Source organism: Leptidea sinapis, chromosome 20, assembly GCF_905404315.1.
Source record: "Leptidea sinapis chromosome 20, ilLepSina1.1, whole genome shotgun sequence".
Classification (NCBI taxonomy): Eukaryota; Metazoa; Arthropoda; class Insecta; order Lepidoptera; family Pieridae; genus Leptidea; species Leptidea sinapis.
In genome coordinates this window covers 7,219,559-7,239,588 of record NC_066284.1, presented here as the reverse complement: position 1 = coordinate 7,239,588, position 20,030 = coordinate 7,219,559, and the positions used below count along the sequence as shown (strand labels likewise).

General features: G+C 34.2%; 1 protein-coding gene across 1 annotated transcript; it reads left to right on the top strand.

The window, feature by feature from the left end:
• The first annotated feature begins 1,697 nt into the window (after window positions 1-1,697).
• LOC126970162 (cytochrome b-c1 complex subunit 2, mitochondrial-like) lies at window positions 1,698-19,831 on the top strand. The gene is made up of 10 exons (XM_050815936.1): window positions 1,698-1,862; window positions 1,993-2,120; window positions 6,605-6,779; window positions 7,504-7,635; window positions 8,080-8,250; window positions 10,833-10,924; window positions 12,682-12,779; window positions 13,713-13,876; window positions 17,157-17,378; window positions 19,636-19,831. Exons 1-10 carry the CDS (start codon window positions 1,818-1,820, stop codon window positions 19,717-19,719), a joined length of 1,311 nt encoding a protein of 436 aa, XP_050671893.1. The 5' UTR covers window positions 1,698-1,817; the 3' UTR covers window positions 19,720-19,831.
• Window positions 19,832-20,030: the final 199 nt, after the last annotated feature.

Below are 20,030 nucleotides of genomic sequence, written 5' to 3'. Positions count from 1 at the left end.
TTCCTGTAGCCTGGAAAGACGCTAATGTTATTCCAATACCTAAAATTTCTAAACCACATAATCTTTCTGACTATCGCCCCATATCTATACTACCTTTTCTTTCCAAGGTTCTTGAACGCTTAGTCCATCAACAATTCTCTATATTTATTAATAAGCACAGTGTTCTTAACCCTCTCCAATCTGGTTTTCGTCCAGGACATAGTACGACTACTGCACTTATAAAAATTACCGATGATATCCGATCTGGCATGGATAAGCAACAGCTCACAATACTTACACTACTCGACTTCAGTAATGCCTTCTGCACTGTTGACTTTGATATTTTGCTGAGCATGTTGAGTTCTATTAACGTATCTCCAACAGTGATAGGGTGGTTTCGAAGCTATTTACGTGGGCGTCGGCAAAGGACTAAGATTGATGATAACACTTCAACCTGGTGTAACCTTTCCGCTGGAGTTCCACAAGGCGGTGTACTATCTCCTCTTCTTTTTGCAATTTTTATTAACTCTATAACTAAAAATTTAACTTCCTGGTATTATATGTATGCAGACGATCTCCAGATATACTCACAATCTTCTCTCGAGGGTCTGCCTTTAGCTATTAAAAACACTAACAAAGACTTAACTACAATCGTGGAATGGAGTACTGCCCATGGACTAAAAGTGAATCCGTCGAAAACTCAATGTATTATTGTTGGTAGCTCACAACTAACCCATAAAATTGAGTGGGGTAATCTACCTCCCATTTCTGTAGGAGGAACTCTTATTCCTTTTAGCTGCTCTGTTAAGAGCTTGGGCGTATTCATTGATCGGAATTTGTCTTGGCACCATCAATTAAAAGAAGTTAGTAGGAAGCTCTATGCTGCCTCTCACTCATTAAAAAAACTCCAAAATTTTCTTCCTATTCCCACGAAAACTTTACTCGCTCAATCCCTTCTCCTGTCCATTCTTGACTACGCTGACATTTCATATGTCGACTTAACCGAACTCCAGTTGGATAAGCTTGAACGATTGCAGAACATGTGTATTCGTTTTATATTTGGACTACGTAAGTATGACCACGTGTCTGAATTTCGCAAAAAGCTCAAATGGCTCCCTATCCGCTTGCGTAGAAATTTCCATATACTTATACATCTCTATCGTGTCCTATTTGATCCTAAAACTCCTATATATCTCAAGGAAAAATTTTCAGCATTAAGTTCTCACCAACTATATCTTCGGTCTGTTCATAATCTCTTGCTTTGTACACCTGTTCATAAAACTTCCTTTTTCAACAATTCATTTGCTGTGCAAGCTGTTAACCTATGGAATTCTCTTCCCTCTGAAATCAGAAAGGCTCAAACTCTCCAATCTTTCAAAACAACGCTCCATAATTATTATTTATTACTGTGACAATTTCAATACTAGTTCTTTTCTTGGAATTATTTACTGTATGTTTAAATTATATGCATATCGATAACACCACCTTCTGTTATCTTTTCAACTATAACTGATTCATTATAGGTTGCCTGGTAGAAATCGCTCTTAAGCGATAAGGCCGCCTATTGCTTTTTGTAGTCTCGATTTTTGTTATGTTTCATAATTTTGTGGTATGCAATAAAGATATATTTCATTTATATAGTTATTTTTGGGGCCAATCTACAGATGGCGCTAGTTTTCAAATAGACAGCTCATAATGCGTAGAGAGGGCTCTCTTTCCCCTATATATTATTATACTCTTTGGTTCTGTGGACTGTGGAGGCGAGAGCCGTAGTTTGTACATTGTAGCATATTTATTCTCAAAAAGTTTTACGGGTTACTGTTGATGAACCACTAGCCATGTCTTCAAAGAATCTTTGTGTGCCATTCATTCGGCATGTTGCGGTGAGTGTAATAACACATTTCAATTATAAAGCCCATTTAAAAATCCAAGTGTCAAAGGGTGTTATGTAAAACCATCCTCTGCAGAAATGTCCTTGAATTTGTTTTTAATATTGATTTATAATCCTTGTAGACTAGAAGGTATGCTCAAGCTGCTCCAGCTATTAAAGAAGTATCAATTCAACATGGTACTGTCAACCAGACTTCAGTAATTTCTGTAGACAATGGCTCGCCCGTAACTCGTGTTACTGTCGCATTCAGGTACGTGAATTAGATCACAAAGTTTGTTTATTTGTATTTATGTATGTTTAAGTAAGTATATTGTATTAAATATATCGTTATCTTGTACCCATAGTACAGGCTTTGCCTAGTTTGGTGCAAGATAATTTGTGTAAGAGTATGTTATTATCTAATATATAAAATTCTCATGTCGCGGTGTTTGTAGTTAAACTCCTTCGCAAACGGCTTGAACGATTCTCATGAAATTTTGAGTGCATATTGGGTAGGTCTGAGAATCGGACAACATCTATTTTTCATCCCCCCTAATGTTAAGGGTGGTAACCACACCAAATTTAGTTTTTTGACATTTTTTTTTAAATTTGTTTGATTATGAGTCAGCATTAAAAAATACATACAACTTCAAATTTTCACCCATCTACAATCAACAGTTACTTTAATTTCGCTATTTTAATATCGGCAATACAATGTTTCCTGGGTCAGCTAGTTAATGTATAATTTTTACAAAGGGGAAGAGAAGCAGAGAGACAGAGTGGTTCAACAAATGATAATAATATTGATAAATAAAATGACACTGCATTCAACACAAAATACTAAATGCTTATTGTTTTTGATGTTGGTTGAGTTGTCTCCTCTAATGGTGACCCCACTTGTTGGGTTTGATGTCTAATGATAAACAATGTTTCTAATATACTAAATAGATGTGATATTAGTATATCATTGTAAAGATTGGATTAATTTGTATCAGGGTCTCTGAAGTTCTGAACCCGATTAATATGTTCAAATTCATTAAAAATTTACTTCCATGAATTGTTTTTATTGACTTGTTTGAAGAACTATATATAGTACATACATACTGTGAAAGTATTTTGTTTTATTAAATGTAACAAATTATCAATTTCTTATTTTAGAAAAATATTATTATATTTTTATTTTTTAAAAACTCTTTTCAATAAGTAACAGTCTATTCGAGGTCAAACTATCTTTACTCGACCCAAAGGACCCCAAAAGTCTATCAAACTCAATTGTGTAAGTGAGCACAGTGTGCCTAGAAACCTAGATGCATTCTTGGGGACTATAGGAAACATGTAATTAAGTATTATTTACAACTAAACCCAGTTGATCTGGTGGTCCAAAATGGTGACCAAAGATTAAAGGGATGTTACAAAGAAATATGCATGTGTCTATTATATATTAGGCAGTGAACACATATAAAATATGGCAGCAGTCTTGTCATACTATCTACAGTTGATTATTAGCGCTTAAAAACACACAAAATAAACTATCAACACATAAAGAAGAGTGTTATTGTTATTGAATTGAGGTCGATATTAGGGTTTGCTTTGTCAGTTACTTTGTCATGCGCCCAATGTAATTCACATGATTGGTTTTCAGCATAAAATGAATGTGGCGGTGATGACATCATTAGATGACCAGTACACTTCTTTGGCCTCTTCTTCCATAAAAGAATATGTACCTGATTCATTTAAGAATATAGTATTTTCTTTTATTTAAATGTGAAACACTTGCGTTAATCAAATACTTTTTAATTTGAGTTTTTTTTTATTGTACACCATGAAATCGTTTTTTCAAACAATTGACAAAAATAAACGAATAGCTGTAAAGTAATTTTTTTCAGACTCAGTCATTGAATCTCCGTCACTTGTCTGGAGTTATTTGTTTTAACAATGATTATTATGTGTTAAGACAAATTTGAATTCGGTGTTTTAATGGCAAAAGACAGACACTAATGAATTTTTATTATTAGTTAAGATAATTTTAATTATAAAAAATCACATAAGGAATGCACACACTTACTAACCAAATATATATTATGGTTAAATATAAAATAAATGTTGAGAACCTTATAGTTTCAACACTGAATAAAACTTATATTATAGTATATATATATAAAACTTATATTATACTTGTAGTATTTACATGACGCATTTTATTATAATATGTAATTTATGTTCCGCAAAAAATCGTAAGTATATTTAGTGTTTGGTGAGTAAAGCAAAGAGTCTTGAGTTCTTGCAATGTAGTGCATACCAGCATCAGCTTTCAAACTCTTGAAAAACGAATGCTATGTGCTTTTTTTATGGAATTAAGCATGTCATTGAAGAAAATCGTATTGTCATCGAGCGAAATAAATACTCATGGTACAAATCGTTAGCGCTTTTTAAAAGCATCGCGAATTTATTCTGAAATATAATTTATTTTAAAATTGAAGTGAACAACACATTTTTTGTGTCTTGTTAGGTATGCAATCATTTTACTGTCTCTTATTGAATAGCTTATATCCATAAATATTTACGATTCCTGTAAATAAGAAAGCCAATAAATAGCACGCACACATTTTATGTGAGAAAAGTTGTAAAGAGTCGAATAAAAGTGAATATTACCGAAAAATAAAAAACCATCGCAGAAAAGCATTTCACAAAAAGGAAAAATTTAAATTTATATCTGTTTGAGTTACAAACAATAAACAAAGTCAATTTTTTAGTTATTAATAAAAAAATAGTAATATAGTGCTAATACATGCATAATGCCATCCCTCAAAAAAAAATGTTATAGTACTTATTGTTAAGTAATTGGTCTACCTAATCATGAAAAGTGATTTCTGCACCACTATATAACACATGAATGTATTTTAAATCCTTGTTACATCTTGTTTGTTTTTAAAATCCCGTCCGATAGAGAAACCGATCGTACTCACTCGCCGAACTTAATCCGGGTGCCGGGACAGTTTGTAAGCTCTGCACACTACGTGATAGTTTTAGTTGCGCTATTTTAAAGTGTCAAAAATGTCCGCATATTTTAAACGTATAACCAGGGGCGTGCATTCCATATAGGCAATAGGGCAATGTCTACCTTAATAAGAACCTAAATAAATATATACCATTAAATAGTTCACTTAGTGACTAACTTCTGTTGAACACCCACCCAGTAAGTTTCATTACTTATTGATTTATTTATTTATTTATTTATTAGAAAAGGCTTACCAACTAGACACACAATTAATATTATGACTACTTATAATATAAAATTTCTTATATTTATATTTGTATATCTAACTTATAGGTATGCACAGCGTTGCCTTCATTTATTATTGTAAGTTAAGTAATACTACTACAATATGTGTTTACTATTACTAAAAACTATAATTTTATACATCCAAATTATAAGGGTTCAAAAGCGTATTTTTTAAAATTCCAAATGTATTAAAATTTATATCTATACTACTATTACTATGGAATTTACTGTTATATAATTTTGAGATAAGTTGGATAGGTTAATTTGAGCCATAATTGGTTCTGAAAAATCGTACATGTACTGGCAGATATGTACTAATACGACAAGGATAAGGTGGTACACATAATCCAATCTTAGATAGAAGTAATGGACAGTCTAATTGATTATTTAATAATTTATATAAGAAAAGAATTTGTGACGCATTTCTTCGCAATTCTAAGGTTTTCATATTGAAAAATTTTAATTTGTCTTTGTAACTTATAATAGTGTAATTATTAGTGACATAACTCAATTTGGATATAAATTTCTTTTGAACTGACTCAATCCTAGTGATGTACGTTTTGTAATAGGGGCACCAAACTACCGAATTGTATTCAACCTGAGATCTTACAAGGGAATAGTATAGTATTTTAAGCGTAGGAATTGATGTAAAAGCCTTGGTGTTACGTAAGAAAAACCCAAGCATTTTAAAACTTTTGTGAGCTATTTTGTCAATATGTTTATCAAATCTCAACTCCTCGTCTAAAATGACACCCAAATCATTACGCGTGCAATATCTAAATTTCTAACTATATTAGCCTTGTATGACACAAACTAAAGTTTTAGATTCACCAAATGGTCCAGAAACTATATAGGAAGCACAAACAACTTCAATATTTAGACCTCAAAACCTAGCGTTTTCGCGCGTTCCACACTACCAGAACGTCGCGCGCCGTAAAACAAAAGTAGGTTATTCGAATCCCCGCCATTTTTCTTCGATATTTTTATTGTTTTGTTTACAAAAAATGAGCGATTCATTTTATACGTTGCAAAATAATTTTAACTATATACAAAATGTAAATTACTACAAAAATAAATAATTATTTCTTAATACTTAGTTTATTTGTATATAATCAGTAATGGATGATATTAGGTTACTAGTAGGGCTGGCTGTTTTAATGTTAGCAGTAAGCTAACTGTTTCAGAATCTTTTAGAGGATTCATATTCTGGGTGTAGATAAAGTCTTGTATGCAACTGTTGATAATTAGGTATTAAAACACTCATGTGATACTATTATCACACTCGGCTTCGCCTCGTGAGATAAATCCACATTCGTGTTTTAATACCCCTTATTACACAACAGTTGCATAAATAACTAATACTGTATAGTATATGTGTAAATAAATATTATCATTTGTCTTTAATTCTCTGTAAAGATACTGTGTTTTGTATTTGTCTTGAAATTTAAAAATGTCAATATTTACATTTTCAGGGCTGGATCACGATATGAACCACAAACGGAGCTGGGTATTTCTCATGTGCTTCGTTCGGCAGCTGGTCTCAGTACTGGTAAAGCCAGTTCATTTATGATTTCACGCAAACTGGCACAAATTGGAGCGACATTCAATGCCTCGGGCGATAGAGAATTAATTTACTATACTCTTGAGGCAAGTATCTAGTGTGGCAGAGTTAGTAATTATTAATGAGCACCTTATCTAAAATCCATAAAATAATATACTCTGAGTTATAATGTATCACTTTAATGAGCTTACATTTGTTGCAACATGACTCAAGCGTTCTTTTTATTTATGCACTCTTCTCACAAGTCTCTTTCTTTCGCAAGCCCAGTCATAAAATGACAAGAGACCCCCTGAGTTGTCTTAGAAGTAAATATAAAAGTAAACTCGGTTTTAAATAACATATTAATTCACATCCCATTGTTATAATAAATACTGTAAGGACATACAAATGCAAATATGCTTAAGGAAGCTATTTGTTTATGTATGCGTGTCCACACTGTGTTCCCATCAATTATAATTTTATATTATATTCAGTAGCGGTCTGTAACTCATGTAGTTTGGTTCACTTATAATAATTAATGTAATTAAGTAATATACATATTGAAGAAGCTATATTGGATTTTTATTGGAGACAACACTTCCGTCGCTTAATATGTTCCTAATCTACAATACATTACCTGTATATTTCTCCATTAGAGGAGGTTGGTGTCACTCCAATCAGATAGAAGCTGTCCTTTCTTCCCAATCAACACCTGCTAGGAGCCCCATCTCAATGTCATATCTGAAAGCCTTTGCCCTTTATTAGTTTTTAATTGTGTTATAAGGTTCATGGGCGGAAACATATTAATTTGATAATATTTTTTATTTCCAGGCCACTCAAGATCACTTGGAGGTTGCTCTTGAGTACTTGACCAATATTATATCATGCCAGGAGTTTAGACCTTGGGAGCTGAGTGATAATGTGCCACGGTTGAAGTATGAGCTAGCAGCGCTCACACCTCAGGCATGTATTATAATAATTGTCCACATCTTGTAAACAGTTGTAATACTCTGAACATATGTGTTAAATTACATCAAATTACCTTAGTTCATACTCACAGTGGTTCATAGCACTTTCATGAGATGATAACAAGTGGTTTGATGTAGGTATGTTTTGTACAAGTTTAGTGTGAGCGACTCAAATTTGAAACTACCTTCAAATGTATAGTAAATATTGAAACAATTTTCGATTAGTTTGATTTATGTTTGTTGGAAATAGCGGTCTTCCCTAACAGAGGTTCTGCAAACTTAAAATGGAAGTCCTTCAAAATTCTATTTACTAAAATGCTGTATGAATTAATTTTTGATTTTGATTTTTCGATGTTTGATCCATTATTACACTTCACACTGTTTAGAACAGTATCTATGTGGTATAATAATAACATTGTTTTAATGTTGTTGCCACCAGGTCCGTGCTGTAGATCTGTTGCACAGAGCTGCGTTCCGCCGGGGGCTGGGCAACTCTATATTCGTATCACCAAAGCGAGTGGCAACCATTGGCTCTGAGTCGCTGCAACACTTCGCGACGAGCACCCTGACACCTGCCAGGTGTGCAGTTGTCGTTGTCGGAAATAATCAGGTATTTGTCTTCATTTATTCATTTATATGTTATTTATCCAATTATTGTGAGCCTTTTAGAGTGTAAATGCCGTTATGATTCGTCATCAATCAATTTGACACGTGTTTCAACTCTACACGAGCATCATCAGGTGATGTTGACAAGCCAAATTCTGGCATAACAGTGTGAGTGAATATCTCGTGAATTTACACTCAGAAAGGCTCACAACAATTACGGATAATTACGGATTTCCGCAAAATAACGCATAATTCAATAAATAAAATTATATTTTTATTATTCCAATCAAGTTCAAAATTTTATAATAATTATTGGTTTTTATTCCGTAATATTAGCTTACAAGGAGGTTTAATTATCAGGTGTGTAAAATTAGAGAAGATATAAGATCCACAGTGCAAAATGTTCCGTAGTCATTTTTATAAATTATGTTGAATTTGTTTCTATTGTGGCTGCTGTGGAAGGGGCACCACATTTCAACCGATGTCATGAAGATGAACATTTTTTTTTGATATTTAGTTGAGTTATTGTGGCAGACTTTGTCATGCTCACTTAAATATTATTGCTTCTGCACTGGTGCTTTTTGTGGCAGGATGATCCTTTTACCAAACTCTGCTTCATGTTTTTAAAATTAAAGTAATTATATTTTTTATAATCACTAATAAAGTGCCATGTTGAGTCCTAAGGAACTCTCTCCCTGTGATGTGAAATAGCGGCTTTGCTGCTGTGTTCCATTCGGTGTGTGGGCTTTCCCTCTGGATATGCCTCTGCCTACCCTGGTGATAACCTGGTGAGCAGCTCTATCATATGACTTACTTAAAGGGGCTCTAGAGTATGCAGGAGATGTAACAGTTTCCCAATAAGAGATAGCGGTAGTAGTATTGATGCTAGTGTGGCTGTATTCCGTTATGGGATGAGAAAAGGTTAATCAGGATTTCTGCATATGGATTTGTTGACTTTGACGGTCCAGGTAATGGAATATCCGTTAGATCCGAAGGGGTTATATCCATAATGGATAAGTTATTAGTAAGTTAAATTAGTTGGAAAGCAATTAATATCTATGTTAAAATGTCATTGAAGACCAGGGGTGTGCATTGATTTTCTGGCAAGGTAGGCACTATAGATCTAACTACATAATTGTAGTTGTACTTTAGTCTGACAGTACGACATAAGTTGTATAAAAAGCTGCTTGCTACATATATGCAATTTGAAGACTGCCTACCGTAGGTAGTAAATTAACTTTAACACTAGTGCTATATTTATTTAGGTCCATAAGGAGGTAGGCACTGCCTTATTGCCTATATGATATGCACGCCCCTGTTGAAGACTCACTAGTATAAAATACTCTCTAGTGTAAAGCACTCAGATCTGAAAATGTGACAATCTGCTGTACACAATTAATAAATAGGCACTGTAATAAAAAGCCCTTAAAAATAGTTACAACACTTAATCCCGACTCACGCGTGGTAGGTAGTATCTACTTTTTGCACGATTGCTACGATCTCAATATCAACAGAGTTTTAGCATACATTCCAGGTAATTTGGGCATCCCTCCACCATTCTGAAATATTCTCTCATGACTTTTGCACTACCCTGAAACTCAATGTGTGAGAGCTGGTCAAACATTTGGCAAGTTAACATAAATTTTATGGAGAACTCCAACTTGAAATCCCTCAAAAACTTTGGTCTCAAAATGTAGGATACACCAATAATGTCAAGTATATGCCGATTATGTGTAAGCCACACCTGCACTCCAGTATTTGTAGCCAAACTTAGATGTAGAGACCATTCTAAAACCCACAGTAGGAACAATAGTATAGAAATCATCATCAAACCTGTCACAGGTAGTGAGAGAAAGTTTTAAATACATGGAATTCAGCTATCGTCGTTGAACCTTGGCCAAAAAATATATAATAGTACAAGTACGGCAGCCTCACTCTGCAAAATCAATTAAAAAAATAGGGAGTCTTACGTTCATACAATGAGTGTAATTCGGACAGCGGTACCAACCTACATTTTTATTCACCTAGAAGTTGCCTCTCTTTCTATCGCGTGACGCTTACCTCTTCTGACGACATTAGGGTTGACTTCTTTATCTAAAACTGTACCTACCTAGTATAAGATCATCTTATAAAAATAGCTCAGGTTTTTCTATAGTATAATTGTAGTACTCGTAATTTTAAACCAATATTATTCAGTTGTCAAACCTACATTAGTTGCGTTGGAGCACCACAACATACTCAAACCTACTTAGTATACAGGAAATAAAAACGTACCATCATGAATGGTAATTTCATCAATCACTTTCAATTAGATTGCTTCAGCGTCTTTAGGACGCTTAAAAAAACATTTGGATCGCAATGACCTTTAATATGTTTTTCCATTTTTAAAATATCGGTCGGATCTGTGAAGTACGTGGCACCAAAGCTCGCATGTACTTACAATTTCGATAACTAGACGGGGAGTGAGACAGGCCTGCCTTGGCTTATAAGGCGAAGCTTGTTTTTCTGTCTCATTTATTTTAAAATAGTTAAATAGCGCTGGCTATTGCTATCGATGTACTTGAATTCAATAATTATTTGTTGCAGGACAAAGCATCTATTGTTGCTCAAGCTCTTCAGCTATCCACATCCTCCTCTGCAAGTGATCAGAAATCTGCATACTTTGGTGGAGAGCTCAGGTATTACAGATGTGTGTGTAGGTTGTGTTTTGTGATCAGCGTCAGTTTCGCTCCTTGCTTACTTGCACGTGACTATATTTTTCTATTTATTTTTTTGAAAACGTCGTCTCTTAACAGAGTCTTTAAGCAGTCTCAGTAAAATATGAACCATTCATGTGACATTCGATTCGGAAAAGTAGATGAATTTTGATAAAAATATAGTTTTCACTTTTAAATTGCAAGAGTTCTAATTAATTTACTGCCAAAGAGAGAAACACAACGTAGTATGAACATTAACAAATTATTAAATTTACGCACGTCTGTATAGATAAATGGCCGCCGGCAACGTATGTTTTAACTTAAACTTATTTCCCTTAGTTTGGAGTTGTTCTAGACAAGTTTCAGAAAAGATCACCGTTGAAAAATAAAAAATATATGTTAAGTACATAACATTTTTTCTCCCCGGAGAAGACTTTAATTTGGTAATTTCCTCATCTTGAAACTATATTAGTCTTAATAAATTTTTTGAGGTATTTGTAACTTATCACTGGGTTCATATATTATGTCTTGAGACTAGTGAAAAAATCTTGATAAAAAAAGCACCGGTTCATCAGATTATTATGACATAATGGTCCTAGTTATGAATGTAATGATGTGACCAGTGTTCAAATGTTAGATATAATAATTATTAAACAAAAGCATGTTGTATATGTCAACAACCCTTTGAATGTTCTAACACAGAGGAGTAGGTAATCAGTTGACACGAGTGACCGCTCGAGGTGTAACAATGGATCCAACTCACTTGCTTTGGTTTGGTAACGTTGGATAGTGGACGTAAACACACAGGGGACAAACCGTTCAAACTCATTCATGTATAACTCTATATTGCAGAACAATGAGTTAGCAAAACTCATAATAACATACACTAAGTACTAGCTTTTATCACAATAAATGGGAGTCGTAGAATTAATAATAGTGTGTCAATGTAGGATCCAATCGACGCGGGGGTGAAGCGATTAACAGTATAGAGGGTCATTTTAAAACAATGGCGTGTGTTAATATATTTTTTCTACTCGTCTACTTTTATGTGTCATACAGCCACGATATAAATACATACTTTATTGAGTCTTTGAAAAATTCAATACTCTATGGTCTGAAAAAGCTTTGTTTACCGTACTATAATGTCGCCAAAAAGCGTGGTGCCAGTTGTTGTGGTGCCACAGATAACTAAATGTAGGTTAGGTACCTATGGTAGGTTCATAAAAATATTAGGTAGTACATACTATATGCATGCATAAAATTTTCATGTTTAAAACATTAGACTAAACATTTTTATATCAACTTAAGAAAGAAACGTGATAATATAATTTCCCAAGATGCTGCTAGGTATATTTTGTAATTTTCACATTTCCCGCGTTGGCTGTATAGGTGTACCTTTGCCATTCGTTGAAAGAAAAATGAAACCACTTACCAGAGATAAGTATGTATACAACATTGCCCGCCCATTTAAAGGCAAATCGGAAACTTGTCAAAATATTTTTTTTATTCATTTTTGTTCTATTTAAAATTACCTAGTCGTAGAATAATTTTGTATGCGACACGTTGCTACCTAGCATAACTAGCTCAAAAAACGCTCGTGCCGTCATTCATTGCGATCAATTCAACGGCAACCCGCGCCACTATTGCTTTTTGACCCTCTTTATACAACGGTTGAATAAAATACTATTAATAATAGTGTATCAACCAATCATATTTCCATAACTAGCTTATTGTTTCAGAAAGGAGATGGGCGGGGCACTCTCTCATGTGGCTCTTGCTTTACAAGGAGCCGCTGCTGGATCTAAGGAGAGCCTTGCTCTTGCCATCGCTGCTAAAGGTGAGAGCATATTGTAATCTCCGGAAGATGGAAAGAATAAAGGACCTAATTCATTAAATGAGCAAATCGTGCAAACATTTATCTAAACGTGCTTTTTTTTAAACTACCGCCATTTCTTGTCATACCTACATGATCACAGTAGATAGACTAATGATACATCGAGCTGGCTTCTGGCACTTGCGATCTGCATTCAATCTTCGTGTACATACACAGCTTATTATAATCTCGACGGTGTATTTGATTGAGATCAATTTACCAGTGGGAGGCTCCTTTGCACAGGATGCCGGCTAGATAATGGGTATCACAACGGCGCCTATTTCTGCCGTGAAGCAGTAATGTGTAAGCGTTATTGTGTTTCGGCCTGAAGGGCGCCGTAGCTATTAAAATTACTGGGCAAATGAGACTTAACATCTTGTCTCAAGGAGATGACGAGTGCAATTGTATTGCCGCTCAGGATTTTTAGGTTTTTCAAGAATCCTGAGCGGCACTGCATTGTAATGGCCAGGGCGTATCAATTACCATCAGCTGAACGTCCTGTTCGTCTTGTCCCTTTCTGTCATAACAAAAAAACTAATTAAGAGTTTAAGAGACAAATCAGACACGAAAAAAGCCCTACTTATTATACAAATGATTTAAGTTTTCTTTAGTGTTAATTCCGCCAATATTTGTCTTTAAAAACAATTCGACACGTGAGACTGAGACTGAGTCTCGTGCCAGATTTTGGCGAGACAACACGTCCTGAGGATGCCTCGTGTAGAAGCGAAACACGTGTCGAATTGTTTTAAAGACAAATATTGGCGGAATTAACACTAAAGAAAACTTAAATTAATTATGGATTTCCGCAAAGTAACGCCTAATTAAATAAATTTCCCTACTTATTAGCATTATTTTATTATTATTAGTAATTATTATTTTATGGTATCAATATTTTAGCATTCGGAAGTGGTCCAGTCACAAAATGGGGAACAGACAACTCCCCGTTGGCGAAGACAATCGGCAATATTGGTCCGTTCGCGGCTGCGGGCTTCAACGTGTCTTACTCAGACAATGGTCTGTTTGGTGTTATCCTGACTGTTCCCAAGGATGAAGCTAATACCGTACGTATTGACTGATTCATATGATGATAACGCATATATGGTTATATGGTAATGATAGCTATGAGAATAGATTAAATACATTTCAAATGAGATCTCTGCGAATACGTAGAAATGCTTCACAATTGCTGTGTTTAGATAAACTTTTAAGCTATGATATGGACTGTCCTCCGCTTTTATCACAAATCGGTTTGCATGTGCCTGCCTTCAATTGTCGGCTTAGTACTTTTTCTCCAATGCATATTAAATTCCATAATTATGGCTTAAACTCTAACAGCTAATGTTGCAATTATATAACTGTATTTTTAATATAGATGAAAACACTGATATCTTCTTTTCAAACTTTCTTAATTTTAAAAAACAAATATATATAGCTCTCCAAAATTTATGGGTTTAAGATTTTAAAATATCACATGTATTTCGTATGGTAATGTTGTGCCTACCTATAATTGAAGTACATTTAAACTATTTTATTATATTTGTTTAATTCTTAGTGCGTAAGTTAATAAATTGTATTTAGTTGGTAAGCCTTTATGAATAAATAAATAAATAAACACCAGTGTCGATCAAGTATAAAGCAATCGGCTAAGTTACTTCTGAAAATAAATAAGTATTGTGCAACTATATTGATGTATACAGGGTGGTTTTTTGAGAAGGGCGGTGATGGCCAAGTCGGAAACTAAGAGTATTAGAGAAAAGTCGTGAAAGGAGCCATGCCCTCAATTTATAAAAAAACAATTACTGCATATTTAAAATTTCTTGAAATTTTGACGGAAATCGACCCGAATGTTTTTCAAAAAAAATTAAATTCTGAACACGGACGAGTAAAATAAGAAGGACTAGACCGTCTCACCTTACATAACAGTGAGGCACCAAAACAAGCCGGTAAACGTGTAAATACATAGCCCCACGGATACACTCACACTAATACAAGCCGATCGGCCGCCATTATGAGATTTGCCATCGTCTGTAAAAATATTTTAAAAATGCCGTCGTGCGTTGTGAAAAAGTGTAAAAACAATACTATAAAAGTATTTGTGGATATATAATTATTTAAGGGAGAAAAAATTGTGTATCTGGTATACCCCGTAACCGCACACACACTAGCATAAAGGTGCTTCACTTGCTAATATCACGGCGCGGATTCCTTCATTTTTTACTAGTTCGTGATCCTGTATTATTGGATCAATGGACTTTGCTGCTGATAAGGATCAATCTATGCAAAGAAATGTATTACTTAAAATGAAAGGAAATACCAAATTTTTTGTTTTACTATTTATACACGGAAGAAAACTCACCTCCTATTCAAACTTTTGACGGACAACGTCTTATAATTCGATAGAGCCGGCTGCACGTTCGACATCAGAATAACACAGATTGTAAGAAATTAAATATTACACATGTTTAAAAGTTGTAAAACAATTGCTCAACGCACATTTATACTTGTAAAAACTATTAAATTGTAAAAAAAAAATGACATAATTGTATTTATGCGTCTCCTTTCACGACTTTTCTCTAAGAGTCATAGATTCCGACTTTGCCATCACCGCCCTTTTCAAAAAACCACCCTGTATACTATAATTAGTGGTTATAGCTATTAGCTCAGTGGTTAGTGACCCTGCCTACTGAGCTAGAGGTCCCGTGTTCGAATCCCGGTAGGTGTCAATCATTCATATGATTAATATGAATGTTTGTTTCCGACTCATGGATGTTTATTTGTATTTATGTATGTTTAAGTAAGTGTATAGTTTTAATTATATCGTTGTCTTGCACCCATAGTACAGGCTATGCCTATTTTGGGTAAGATAATTTGTGTAAGAGTGTGTCAATATTATTAGTATTATGTGTGGTAGATATATTAACTTTCTTCCACATACTACAAAGCAGTGGAATGAGTTTTTTTTGCAGTGTTTCCGGGACGATACGACATGGGTACCTCCAAAAAAAAGCGAGTACACATTCCTTAAAGGCCGGCAACGCTCCTGTGATTCCTCTGCTAATGCTAGAGAATGTGGGCGGCGGTGATAACTGAACTCCAGGTGCCCCTACGCTCGTTTGTCCTCCTTTTCCATAAAAAAAAACCCACGAACATATCATCTCATTGTGTCGTCATACGTTATTTAAAATACAATCAAATATTTGTGATAGCCTATTAAAATATAAATATTACATACAGCTAAAAATCAAACTGAATATTTAAAAAGAAAGAGTCATTTCATACATTTGCGACTGGTTTTGATATTTTTTTTTTGATAATAAGGATTTGATAATATTTTATGATAATAATGGACGAGACGAGCAGGACGTTCAGCTGATGGTAATTGATACGCTATGCCCATTACAATGCAGTGCCGCTCAGGATTCTCAAAAAACCCAAAAATGTGTCCATACATAATTTCTACGAGAGAATTTATTGACGCACGGTGTGACAGTTCTGCTGTGAAACAATTTCATTACGAGAGCAGGGTGCATATTTTACGAAGAAATTTTTGATGTTATGATATATATTTATTTATTCATAAAGGCTTACCAACTAAACACAATTTATTGACTTATGCACTAAGAATTAAACAAATATAATAAAATAGTTTAAATGTACTTCAATTATAGATAGGCACAACATTACTATAAGAAATACATGTGATATTTTAAAATCTAAAATCTATACATACATGAAAAAAAATCGTTTAAATTTTTTCATACAAAACGGCAATTTCATATAAAAACATTATTTTATTTATTATATACAGAACAACGTCTGTCGGGTCAGCTAGTCTAAGATAGATGTGATATACGCGATGTGTCATTGACCGGCTGTATGTACTGTGCTCAGTGCATGCCCTTATGATAGTCACCCAATGTCAGTTGGTAGTACATCAGATCAAGTCACATCCAACATATTATAAATACTAACAGCCGTTCCCAATATACTATCTACAGATAGAGATAAATTACTAGTCAGTAATTAGCTGTCAATAATCTGAAGCTGTCCCAATATACCCGATAAGTTATTCTTATCGCCTTATATTGGGACGCGTGAATTGCAATTTCCATACAAACATCTATCGCTGGTAATATATACGTCCTCCCATTGAAGATGAGTTACCGTTGATAAGTTTATTGGGACAGAAAAGTCAACGATAGTTACGATTTTTATCTCAAGTAGGCCACAACCGGAGATAGACTGAATATTGGGAATGGCCGTAAAACAACTAAAAGGACCATGGTGTCATTAAATTGTTTTATTACAAGAGTGTACTTTTTTATAGCATTTTAATTGCAGGCAGTTAAAGCAGTTGGAAAGTTCTTGAAGAGCCCGTCTCTCCCATCCGAAGCCATCAAAGCGGGCAAGTGCCAGCTCAAGTTACAAGTGCTGAGTGAAGCGGACACTGGCTCCGTACTGTGCGAGTCGCTCGCCGCTCAAGCTCTGTCCGCGGGCGCCGTGAAGTCTCCGCTCGAACTGGCCAATGCCATCGACCAAATTGCTGAATCTGATGTTTTGCAGGTATTTTTGACATTATCGGCTTTCTTTTATTTATCAAATCATATATTTTTTATGATGATAATAAGGGACGAGACGAGCAGGACGTTCAGCTGATGGTACAGTGTCACCAACTTTTCTGTGAACTGATTAATTCCAATGTGTACAAAAGTCGGAACATATTTAACGCTTAAAATTCAGAAGTATCACAATAAAACACACGGATCACTAGTAACTGACAGTCGTATGACATTTCAACATGGCGACCGTAGTTCCTATTTTTGCCACTTCACAGATAAGTTGGTATTACTAAAATTGATATTCTCTGTCCATTACAATGCAGTGCCGCTCAGGATTCTTGAAAAACCCAAAAATTGAGCGGCACTACAATTGCGCTTGTCACCTAAGATGTATATACACATAAGATGTATGTCTCACATAAGATGTTAAGTCTCATTTGCCCAGTTATTTCACTTTCAAACCGAACACACAATAATGTTTACACATGACTGCTTCACGGCAGAAATAGGTGCCGTTGTGGTATCCATAATCTAGCCGGTATCCTGTGCAAAGGAGCCTCACACTGGTGAATATAAAATATCCATAAAGTAACTGATAATATTTAAAATAAATCTGCCTGCCATTTAGGCGCGCGTTATGAGTGACTTACACACGACATTGTTTACTTCAAATTCCTGTTACTAATAAAATTAAGCTTTTGATAAAAATATTAAAAGCGTATTTCCTAGTGATTGTTTTTGTCTTTAAAATTTAAGTTCTTTCTCATGTACATATTATAATTCTAAAGTATTTAATTTTATGGATTTAAATCATCATGTTAACTACTGACAACCCGCCCGTCAATCACGTGCCTCCTGCTCGTGGATGCATGCCTGGTTAAGCGTATGCAATGGTAGTTAAATCCTATATGTTGAATAAAATATCTTATTATCCTGACATACTCTAAACTCATGCCTTGTAGCATACTAGCTTATAGTTACCTTGCGCAGGATTTTTTATCCCACTAATATTATAAATGTGGAAGTTTGTATGTCTGGATGTATGTTTGAACTTCTTTAACGCAAAATCTACTGAATAGATTTTGATGAAACTACAATAATATAGCACCGCACTATACACACCAGAATAATAAATACGCTATAATTGATAAAACTTTGAATTATACAAAATATAAAAGAAGTGTGATTGTTACTAATGAATACAACTAGCGCCATCTCTTATCAACTAGCAAGCAAAAGATCAATACAATTTATATGGCAAAACAACGTTTGACGGGTCAGCTAGTTTTTTAATATAGGTACTCACTTTGCAAATAATACACAACAATATGCTTGTGGTCACACACAAATTAAATTAACACATTTTTATAAGCTACTACCTATAAAACTTTCATCCCACACAGATCTAAATTAAAAAAAACGCTAGAACAAATATTTAAGTTTCATGGTGTTATATTTCTCGTAGCCTATTTCCTTCTCCAAGCTCTTGTCTATCTCTGTAATAAATTTCATCAAAATCGGTTCAGTGGTTTAGGCGTGAAAGTGTAACAAACAAACTTACAAACATTTATAATATTAGTAGGGATAGATAGTATGTGATTACTTTAATGCTTACTAATCAATCTTGCCCTAAGTGGCAGTACCTACTACTGGTACCAAAATATATGCTCTCAAGGAACAACCGATTTCAGTAGCAACTCATTCACCATACCCTATTAACACAAGGAAGTACTTACCTTGTACATACTACTGGTTTTCAATGTTGCTTTGCATAGCCAATCGACATTCCCTGCATAATGATGAACACACTCCGAATTATCAATCTCATGCCATTTGAACTGTATATTTTGGTTGCGATTATTTTTATCATATTCTTAATTTAAATAAAACACTTTTAAAAGGATTAAAACGTGTGTATTTGTAACTCTGTTTCTACATTAGATTTTGCTCAAAAGTTAGATTATTATTGTAGCTAACCCATTATTTCGAGACCTTTCCAGATCACATTTTCAGGGGGACTGCGGTTGAAATGAGTCAAAATAGTATCTGACATTATTGTCATTTTAGCACCTTTTATTGCCTCGGAACTGGTATTTGCTGTAGACATATGGTTTTTGCCAATGGAAAAGGAGGACCAAATCGTACGGGTCACCTGGTGTTAACGGATCACCTCCACCCCTATTCTCTTAAAAATTGTTTTTAAATAAATGTGTAACACTCATATTAATCAATGAAAATATTATATCCTTAATTTGTTTCAGGCTGTATCATCTGCTGCGAAAAGAAACCTATCAATGGGTTCAGCGGGCAATCTGGCTTTTGTGCCATACATAGATGAGATTTAAATCATTTGTAGCAATTGATCCTAGATAGTGTTTTGTTAGTATCTACTGAATATAACTGAAATATGGATGTTACTTTAATTTATTGTTAATGAAATATACAACTTATAACAAATTTGTATTTTTTTATTATTCTTTCCTCTGTATTTATCATCTATAAAAAAATAACAATTTGTTTAAATTTAAAAGAGTGACATCATAAGTCAATTACCTAATATGCAAATATTGGGGTTGAACAGGTTATCAATGTTATCTGTAGATGATGCCACTGAGAGTTGAACAAAGATATATCAAGATTTATGAACTATATGTCA

Coding starts and splice junctions, on each gene's coding strand:
- LOC126970162 (XM_050815936.1), top strand. CDS start 1,818: ATGTCTTCAAAGAATCTTTGTGTGCCATTCATTCGGCATGTTGCG. Junction 2,121..6,604: donor CGTGTTACTGTCGCATTCAG/GTACGTGAATTA, acceptor TTACATTTTCAG/GGCTGGATCACGATATGAAC. Junction 12,780..13,712: donor TCTTGCCATCGCTGCTAAAG/GTGAGAGCATAT, acceptor TCAATATTTTAG/CATTCGGAAGTGGTCCAGTC.